This window comes from Hipposideros armiger, unplaced genomic scaffold (genome assembly GCF_001890085.2).
Source record: "Hipposideros armiger isolate ML-2016 unplaced genomic scaffold, ASM189008v1 scaffold_15, whole genome shotgun sequence".
NCBI lineage: Eukaryota > Metazoa > Chordata > Mammalia > Chiroptera > Hipposideridae > Hipposideros > Hipposideros armiger.
In genome coordinates, this window is record NW_017731365.1 from 1,785,024 (window position 1) to 1,795,984 (window position 10,961).

At 37.6% G+C, this 10,961-nt stretch overlaps 1 protein-coding gene across 3 annotated transcripts in view; it reads left to right on the forward strand.

Moving 5' to 3' along the window:
• The window catches only part of STOX1 (storkhead box 1), a 53,948-nt gene extending 44,783 nt beyond the window's left edge, over positions 1-9,165 (forward strand). The window contains exons 2-4 of one of the 3 annotated variants that reach the window (XM_019624345.1): positions 398-550; positions 1,796-4,151; positions 7,147-9,165. In XM_019624345.1, coding sequence (XP_019479890.1) covers positions 398-550; positions 1,796-4,151; positions 7,147-7,294 — 2,657 coding nt within the window. In that variant the 3' untranslated portion in view covers positions 7,295-9,165. The remainder of the gene's footprint in view (positions 1-397; positions 551-1,795; positions 4,152-7,146) is intronic. The other 2 variants (XM_019624352.1, XM_019624359.1) reach the window with 2 other exon arrangements.
• The last annotated feature ends 1,796 nt before the right edge of the window (positions 9,166-10,961 follow it).

Here is a 10,961-nt window from a genome sequence, read left to right on the forward strand (position 1 = left end):
GCCGGCCCTGGGTTTATGTATTTTAAATAAATAATCCCATCCCTGCCTGTCTCATATAGTTAATATGAAAAAAAATGCTTTGAAATATGTGAATTGTCATATAAACTTTGAATTCTGAAAGCGCTTTGCACCTTTTGTGTGGAATTACTATTTCTTGTAAAGTAGTGACAAATACTACAAACTTCTTAAAAGTTGGTGCTATAGTGTAACCCTTTTTCTTCTACAGTTTCTATTATTGTGCATGTCATTTTAGTAGATTCTGAGTCAAGACTGATGAAAGAATAGCAATTCCATCTGCTATTCAGTCTTCATAACTATTCTTGAGTCACTAATTACAAATATTTTACACACTATATCAAATTTATCACCTTTCTTTCTTTTTAAATCTCCAATTTAGGTGATGTCTTTCCAGTGCAAATGAATCCGATAACCCAATCTCAGTTTATACCTTTGGGTGAAGTTCTTTGCTGTGCTATATCTGATATGAATGCCACTCAGATTGTAGTAACACAGGAATCACTGTTGGAGCATTTGATGAAACATTACCCAGGTAGAGTAACAAAATTTTTCTCTATTAGTTCATTGCATGTATTTGGTTTCTATTTATAAATCATCTTAAACACAAACGGGGCAACATTCAATTTTTAAAATCTATTATAGAACCTTATTTAGAGCCCTGCCAGAAAATGGTCTGCATCAACAAATATGATAAGGGTATTTCTTTTACTTTCCAATGAATTTTTTCAAAAACAACACTCATGGCAATAAATAAACCAGACTCTGTAGAAAGGAGTACAAAGGAAAAATCCATCTTCTCCCCCCACCGCCCATTCTTTCATTGCTGCTTCCCAGAGGTGATAACCTCTATTGAAACTATAAACTATTGTTTATAAAGAACTATAGTTAATAGTTTCTTATGTATACTTTTATAAATTATATTTGAGTATATGTATCCTTTTTTTTGGTGTAACAAATTGGATCATTCTGCACATTCCTTCTGCGTTTTTTTTTTAAACTTAAAAACATATTTTGGAGATTTTTCTATATCAGCATATATTGATCTATGTCACTCTTTCCACAGCTGCATGATATCCCAATGTGTGAATGTAGGAGAGTATTTTTTTTTAATTTTCCTCATTGTAAAATGAATATGCTTATTGTAGAAAAATCCAGGAAGTATAGAAAAGTAACCACTTAAGGTATCACCACCCAAAGGAAACCAATGTCAACATATTGATGTATTTTCTTCCAGTGTTATACAAACATTTTGGACATTGTTTTCACAATATAAATGTAATGTTGAACCCTGCTATTTGGAAAAGGGAATTTCTTTTAAAATTATAGTTACCTTCCCAGTTTGAAAAACTACCATAATCCAGATGTTAGGTAGTTTGCCCTCACCCAAGCAGAGACTGGTTTTCATTTTCTCTTTCAGTTATTAAGATTTAAACTATGAGACTGGTTTTCAAAAACTCCCATGTTTCCTTTCCTTAAATTTAAATTTCTATAAATTTAAATTTATAATGGGGTTGTGTAACTTAGTGTTTGTATTTGAGTGAAATCAGATTGTTTTCCTCTACTTAGCTATTAGCCTAACCCTATGTCTTGGTGTTGACCAAGTTATATTCCTATTATTCAAATAAATTACGATTATTGTTAATGCTTTGAAATTTTAATTACATATATTAATTGTGTTATCCAATTAGCTCTGGGTTCATCAAGCAAAGGCGTGGTCATTTTTGAATTACTGATTTCACTCATTAAAATAGTGCTGTAAAATGCTTGTTTGTTTTAGGCATTGCAGTTCCATCTCAAGATATTCTCTATACCACTCTGGGAACTCTGATTAAAGAAAGGAAGATTTATCACACTGGAGAAGGATACTTCATAGTTACTCCTCAGACTTACTTCATCACAAATACAACCCTCCAAGAAAATAAGAGAGCCCAATCGGATGAAAATCATGCGATGCCAACTTGCATCACGTATCTGGTGAGCATGGAGAGCTGTGCAGAGTTAGCCAAAGAAAATGCCTCCCCCATTTCCCATTGTCAGTCTTGTCGGTGTTTCCCTGATATATGCACTCAGGATCTAAAGGAACCACCAGCGGTTGCAGAAATGACTAGAAAAGGCCAAAAGGGTCTTGGGGAATCCAAATCTTTGGTACAGAATCAAGCAGTTTCAGTGTCTGAGGAGAATCACATCTCTGAGAGCACCAAACCTTTACCGTACACAAAAGACAGAGACAAAGGCAAGAAGTTTGGCTTTAGCTTGTTCTGGCGCAGTCTATCCAGAAAGGAGAAGTCCAGAACGGAGCACCACAGTTTCTCTGCCCAGTTCCCACCAGAAGAATGGCCTGTCCGAGATGAAGATAACTTGGACAACATCCCTCGGGACATTGAACATGAGATAATCAAACGAATTAATCCCGGTCTGACTGTTGACAACTTAATCAAACATACCATCCTAATGCAAAAATACGAAGAACAGAAAAAATATAATAGTCAGGGCACTTCCACTGATAGGCTGACAGTCAGGCATAAATATCCTTCCAAAGAGGGAGTTAAGAAAAGGCAGGGCCGGTCTGCAAAGTCTCGAAGGCGGGGCCATTCTCATAGGGATAGACACAGAACCAGGAGTCAGGGAAGTGAGCCTCTGCCAGGAAGCACTAGACTGGAGAAGCACCCCAAGCCCCCCACTACACAGCCCATTCCCAGAATTAAAATCCCAAATAAAGCAGTAGTTCAGAAACAACTTGGTGGGAACCCATCTGAGCTAGGTTCCAATTTGATATACAAAAAACGAATCAATAATCCTTTCCAGGGTTTGTCTCACCGTGGGAGCCCAGTAACCAAAGGGCACAATATCCAGAGGACCAGTGACCTGAAACCCAGTCAGATTGGACCAAAAGGAAAGCCTTTCCAAAGGTCAAGGTCTTCGGATTCCTCACGAATCTTTGAGAGAAAAGCCAAACAGCCATGCGCTGAACAATGTAATGATAAACTGAGGGCTGAGTCCATTTATATGACTAACTCTTCTATCAAACCTGTCAGTGATGACGTTAGAGATCGCCTCTTCAATTACTCCCAGGGTAGTGTTTTGCAAAATGATAGCAAATACTGTTCCTTTAGGGAAGGCATGTTGACAGATGATGTGTATGATGGAAAAAATGAGGCAATCCCTGAAGTCTTGAAGAAAAGTTATTCTCCCTTTGACACACTAGGGGAGGCAAAAGAAACACAGTATGTCCTGCCATCACCGGTTTCCTCCTCTTTTGACCAAGCATCCTCTGCTTGTAGATTAGTTGATAAAACAATACACCAGTTCCAAAATCTTGACCTTTTGGATTATCCAGTTGGTGCGAACCATTTGAGACAACCTGAGAGACAAGACAGAGACTCAGAGGAAAAACGAATGAGAAAGACATTTGTCCAGGAGACAGAGACTGTAAGTCTAGAAAACGAAGTGCTTTCTGATGATGACCAAACCTTGTATCAAAATCAAGTGGAAGATGACGATGGTGCCTGCAGCTCATTATATCTAGATGAGGATGACTTTTCTGAGAATGATGATTTATGTCAAATGCTGCCTGGCCACATTCAGTATTCCTTTACCGAGGGAAGCAAGTGGAATCATTTAGGAAAACAAAAGGCGACTGAAAGATCTCCGACTGAGTACAACAGTAAAGCACATAGGTTTGAGCCTCCGGTACTTAAGGGGAGTGAAGGTTATAAACCCTCTGGGTTGCTCACTAAACCAGGGGAAAGCCAAAGCCCTAATCTCTCTGCGGAAAGCTGTGGCCTCAATTTAGGGACCCGGTCTGGTTTTAACTGTGAAGAGGAATCCAGTATTGCTAAATGTGTACAGGCCTCAGCATCTACTGATGGAAATATATTTGATTACTACAGCACAAGGAAAGCCATTTCTGAGACTGAAACCCTGTACGACTCTGTTGGTGACACAGGAAAGAAACCAGCTAGCTGGAGTCAGAGTGCTCAGAATCAGGAAATGAGAAAACAGTTCACTCACAAGTTAGAACTTTTCAACACTTCACATATGCCAGTGTTGGCTCAGGAGATCCAGCATGAACACAGTCATTTGGAAGGAACAGAAAATAGCATGGCAGGAGATAGTGGAATAGATTCTCCACGGTAAGTGCACATAAAAGTGTTTCATTAGTTATTATCCCACTGGAATTATTAAGGGCATAAATTGAATTACCTAGATTGAGTTACCAAGTGGGAGACTCCTGAATAAACTTTTTTTTTTTTTTTTTTACCTGAGCTATTCTGCCACTTGTTGGCAGCTCAGCAGCAGCTCAGCTTGGGCCGGGAATTGAACCGGCAACCCTGTTGTTCAGAGCTGGCACTCTTGAGCGAGCTCTTAACCAACTGAGCCACTCGGCCAGCCCCTGAATAAACTTTTTATAATGATACAATTCTGCCAGCCTCTACTGAATCAATTGTATAAAGTTACAATGAAATCTCTCACATAATAGGATAAAGTTCTTTTTTTTTTTTAAGATTTTTATTGGGGAATTGGGGGATGGGAACAGCGTTGGGGAATTGGGGGAAGGGGAATAGACAAGTTGCTGTCTTTTTGTTCTTCAGTCTAGTTGTGGAGGACGTTGTTTTACTGGCTCAAGTTGGCACCATCATTGCGCTCTTCCCCGGTGAGGCAGTTCAGTCGCTGGCTTCTGGACGGCCGCTCTCGGTGGCTGCTGGCCGCTCACGCTGGCTGCTGGCTACACACGGTAGCCCATGGCAACCCACTGCAGCAGGGGCTGCAGCCTATGCCATCACCAGTGACTCAAGGCAGCCTAGCTCCAGGTTGAGCTGTTGTTCAGCATCTTAGCTGTAGAGGGCAGTGTCACTGGCCCTCATATGTGGGATCCGAACCGGGGCCCTCTGGCATCCCAAGCCAGCTCCTTAACCAACGTGCCACTCGGCCGGCCCTAGAGTTCATTTTTAATGTGTGCCAAAATTGGGCTGTTCTACTACTACTCAATCTTCTTGAATTATTTCTTAAAATAAACTAAGTACTTCCTGAATATTAGGGTAAGGTTAGAAGTTTTGATTTATATTCCTGGTTCTACACAGGTTGAGAAAGAGATGTGGCTACTTTCCACTAATATTTTCCAGTCCAATTTGTTTAAATAACATCTTTCAGATTGTAAAAGTAATATGGACATAATAGAACATATGAGAAGTACTGAAAAGTATTTCTAAAAAATAACTATAATCACCCTATCATCTAGATATTTTATAAAATCCTTTTATATTTGTTATATTAATAATCCGTCAGTCCGAACATGTTGATCTCTATATTTTGTCTGTTGGACTCTTATTGCAGATACTATTTTGCATGTTATTTGAAATTAATAGCATATGCTCCTATGTTACTAGTTTTCTGAAAGGTCAACTTAAAATTTGGCGTATTAGATTTTTTATTATATAAAATTATTGTGTACCTCTTTTTGAAAAAGCAAAGTAATACAGAAATGTGAAAAGTAAAACAGGAAGTCTCCATTTCCCAACCTTTTCCATTCCCATTCCCATTCCATAGAGGTGACCTAAACATTATTAACAGTTTAGTATGTATTCAGACTTTCTTCCATGAATTTATAAATATAATTATTTTTTAATAACAAATCATATAAAGCTGTGGCTTTCTTTTTTCACCTAACTTATCATGGATATCCAGTAATCAATATATAGAGACCCAACTCATTCTTTTTAATGGCTGCTTAGTATTCCATTTTGTGGACCCCATTATTTATATAACCATTGTTTTCCTTCCTTTGACATTTAGATTATTCCCATTTTTTGCTATAATAAATCTGCAGTGAATGTTTTTACATATAAATATTTGCAGACATTTCTGATAGTTCATTACTTAGAGACTGTGTGAGTCTAGAAAATGAAGTGCTTTCTGATGATGACTACATTTTAAAAATATCTTTATTGAGGAACATATCTTTTCTGCTTGAAACAATAGTTTGATTCATTTAAGTCTTTAAAGTATCAAAACATGTCGTCTCCAGAGTAAACAATGGTGATGTAAACCAACAAGCCATGGGTTCCCTTTCTTTCTCTCTGGCAAAAGCAAAACAAAAACAAAAACAAACCCAAAACAGATAAGGGAAATTACTCCTTGACATGCAATGGAGAATTTAAATTTGCAAAATAATGAGAACTGTAATGCCTTAAAAGTTGCTCATGATTTTCTTGACTTGTAACTGTAATTATTAAAGATATACAGAGGAAAAAGGAGGGAAGATAGCATTTGAACATCAACTATGTGCCATATTGTTATAAGGATTCAGGGGATACAGATGAACAAGATATTGTTGCTACCTGTGGGAAGCTTACAATTTAATTTAGTTGAGGAAACCAGCAAACAATAAACAGACAAATTGAACTCAAGAACAAAGCATAAACTCTTCATAACTGTCAAAGAGATGTGGAATTAGAACGATGGGCTGTGTGGGGGAAAAGTTATTGGAGGACACATTTTTGAGACATATCCTAATGGAATGGATATGTAATGAGAGAAGGTAAAGTGGAAAAAGGGTAATGTCAAAAGCAAAATGCCCAAACAGTGATGTAACTTGGCAAGACAGAGGTGTTAGATAAGGGACTAACAGCTTACAGCTCTTAGGAAAGGAAGATTGTCAATATGAAAAATATTGCAGTTGGCTTTTCCCTCCCATATGACTTCTCAAAAAAGCAATAAATTACACTATTGGGTTGTTGGAAAAGTCATGAAGTATTTTTTCTATGTTTTTCATTGCAAAAATGCATCATGACTTTTCCAACAACCCAATAGATATTGGTCACTTCAGTTGTATAGAAGAGTTTTCCAGGGACTTAGTATTTCTGAATAGAATATATTTGATATTGGATCTGAGAACAGATGTTCAGAAAATATGAACTTTTGGAAAGCAGCTGTCAAAATAATTGATGCTATTTTGAAGAATTTAAAATGTAAAGAGCACTTTAGATTTTTAAAGGTCAATTTATTTGATAAGTGTACCTTAGTGTTAGTAAATGTTATACTGCTTCAAATAAAGGAAGGTATAATACCTTGATTAGAAATCCAGGCCCCTTTTGAAGGTAGTAATTCTGTTATTTTTAATACATTTAGGACACAGAGCCTGGCATCCAATAATTCAGTCATTCTGGATGGACTTAAAAGAAGACAGAATTTTCTGCAGAACTTTGAAGGCACAAAGAGCAGTCAAACACTCACATCCAATTCCTTACTGCAACTAACTCCAGTCATAAATGTTTAATTCTTATTTTTGTTTTGGAAACTTTTTAATGTACAGCATCATATAGAATGTTTTAATCAACTGAGTATATAAGAATTCTCTAAAGCCAAACATATATGCTATTAATCTCATTACAAATTTTATTCTAGTTACTGGCTTTTTTCCTTTTTTTACATTTTAAAGCTTTTTTCAAGCTTATTTTACTATGAATTTATTGGGAATATATAGGTTGTTTGCAATAAAAAAATGGAATCCATGGTCCTTTTTCAATTAAATGTAATTAACACTCAAATTTTCCAGATATTCATTAGCTTCTCAATTACATAGGATGCTAATTTACTACCCAACAGTGAATTTCTCTACTCACACTAATACTGAGTTTTTATGTTAAGTGGATCTCACCAAATTTCAATGCAAAAATCCAGAAAATAGCATTTTAGGGTTGCATAGACACTTTGTTTGCAGCTAAAGTCTTTTATCATTATCAGAAAGAATTTATATAGATATATTGGGTACTTTGCAACAAGAATTCCTTCCATCCAATCATTTTTGCCAAGGATCTCTGCAACCGGCTTGAACATGAACTTATGGCTCCACGTTGTGACTGACTGGCAATGTCCAAATACATGTGGTAGTAGGCACCTGACTCCACTATTTCTCTGGCTCTTCCCCATGTTTGAGGCTCTATCTGTAGCATGACGTTGAGAAGTTGGGATAGTCTCAGATGGCACGGACATAGAAGGGAAGCAGAGTGGTTGGAAATGGCTTATGTGTAAAGGGGAGATTGTGAATTAGACATTTAGAGAAGGGAAACCATTGGATCCATTTCCACTCTTGATAATACCTATATGTAGCTTTGCCAGAATTTTTTCTGGCAGGCCTTTCCAGACCAAGCAGTGGAATGGTCTGTTCTTTTGGGTTTGGGGAACATGGAACAGTCAAGACAGGTTTCAGGTAAATGCTAATGCTGACTTATGGTTGAGAGGATGTTTCTTCTAAGGTGTTTAAGGATTGTCAAGGCCTTAGATCTCAAGGATGATCAAATAATTGGAGAGTACCTCTTCCCAGCTCTCACCATTCTGATGACAGTGAAGGCCAGGTGAAGCTCAGCAGTGTGGAGAGCTGCCTCCAGCCCCTGTGGGAGTGCAGAGGATGGGAGATCAGACAGGCTGCTGCTCTGTCAGCAGTGGTTGGACCACTCAGTCCTGACTATTGGTTTTCAGTGGCTCTGACCAACCTGTCATCCCAAGAAGACTAGTTATGGTCACAAGGACATTTAAAACTCTGGGCAAAGTACCAAGAAAGGTAATCTGGGTAGAAAAACCTTGTGGGGGAGGCATTGTTTTAGGGGTTCTTATAGCTTCGAATTAGCACCAGTGAATGGAAGTTAAGAGATTTCAGCTTAGTATGAAGAACATCTTATTCATCAAAACTATCTGTAGATGAAACAGGCAGCTTTGTCAATTTCCCATTATTTAGGGCATTCAAGCAAAGGCTTGGTGATCCCTTGACTGCTATGTTGCAGAGGTATTTCCAGTACATAATTTAAAAGGATGGCTGAACTAGATGGTTTCCAAGATTCCTTCCGATGGTAAGGTTTTGTGCTTATGAGATTCAGTGAGGGTCCTGTGACATACTGGACTCATGCAAGGTTCCTGAGTATTACTTCCAGTTCTCCATTTCTGCATCTGTCCCTGCCAATCCTTGGAAAAAAGGAGCACCAACAACTCTTGTTCTATCTTTGGACCTGGATAAGTTTCTTAGTAGAATGAGTAAATCCAAAGTCTTTTGTGGCTCTAGCCACATCTAGGAACTAATGAAAGCCATCTAACTGCCAATGGATGCATTGTGATACTCTCTAAATGTGTTAAATGGCGCCTATTTTGAAACCAATAAACTTTTACTACACACAACATGTGACTACAGATATTAAAGATGGGTATATGTGTTATTAAATTGTTCTTTGGGAGATCATTCTTCAAAATAAGTGACTTGCGTTCCTCCAATATTAATTTGTGTGCGTGGAAACTTTAGTTCTTGATTTCTGTTCTCCATTGCAGTGTATTCTCTACTGAGAAAACTGTTCTTGAAGCAGCATGATGACCTGAGTTTAGGAGAAAGACAAGTTTGAATCCCAATTCCAATTCTTGGTAGCTGTGTGATGGAGAAAGTTACCAAACTCTGATTAAGTTTTCTTATCTGTAAAAGGAGGATATAATGATATCTACCTTGCAGATTGTTGTAAGATTTGAGGATAATCTATCAAAAGTGCCCAGTGCAGCAGGCACTTAATATTGTTATAAATATATGTGTATTTTTACATATTCACAAAACTTGTCTGATAGGTAAACATTATACAACTCCCCTATTTTTGCCAGGTTGTCTGGAATTCCTCCATTTAGAGATTCAATCCTTTAGGTAAAAATTAAAGTATCTTCAACAAAAATCTAGATATGCTTGGGGAAGTATTATGCCTTTGGCTAACAAGTTTTCAGTTAACAGTTTTATACTATCAATAAGAATAAAATATGCAAAGCATGGGCTTAATGTAGACAGTCATACAATGTGAGATACTGTTCACCCTCTGTCATTCAGGGTCACAGCCCCTAGGAATCCTCAGAGAGTAGGTGGCTTCTGCAAACTATTGTCAATATTTCAAAAATCTTAATAGAAATTTTACATTTCCTTTGCCTAACTCATTGCTAACTAAAACATTTTCTTTGCCAGTGGTTGAAATTAAACCAGCTCAGTAAAGCAACACTATCACATGCTAGTATGACATTATAAAACTGCATTAGGGGATGGCTGGTAAGCTCAGTTGGTTAGAGTGCAGTGCTCATAACACCAAGGTTGCCGGTTCAATCCCCACATGGGCCACTGTGAGCTGCAGCCTCCACAACTAGATTGAAACAACTACTTGACTTGGAACTGATGGGTCCTGGAAAAACACACTGTTCTCCAGTTAAAAAACAAAACAAAACTGCATTCGTATCTTATTTATAGATCAGAAGAATGATTATGAATCAACTATTACTTAAGGCAATGTAGCCAACAATGTTTCAAAATGTCAGATCCATGTGATGAAAATAATGTAAAGAGCTGTGGTAGTGAAAAGATTGGGAACCACTACTTTTTGAGATCCCATCCTACGGCTACCTGAGAAGGCTTTTGGGGAATGGGGAAGACAGACTAGTGCCTAAAGAAAGTGAGGAAAAGAGACATGACAGTCATGAAACAAGAATGGGGTTATCAAAAAGAAACTAAGATTGCTGGCCTCCACAAATCCTCCCATTTGAAATCTTAGAAGCAAGCTTCCTCTTAAGCAATAGCAGCTTCCATTTCTTGGGTAATGGTGCCCTCTTCTGGTGTACTGATGTGACTATCCCACTACTCGATTCCAAATATCTATAAAATAATGACTAAAAAACAGTGAGACCTCTTTTCAAAGGTTAAACAATTTAAAAAGCTTTCAACTAGTTTGAATTAAGAGCTAGATACATAAGTATACATGTGCTAAACATGTTCAAAACTATCTCCTCTCCAATGCTTTCAAAACCTGTCAAAACCTGGAGCTAAAGGTAGAAATATAAGCATCATCTCTGTAGTACTGTTATATTATCTGATCCTCCCAAATTCCCTGCACTTTCAGAAGGCAAAGCATTTTTGTCTCCACATTACTAACAACAGG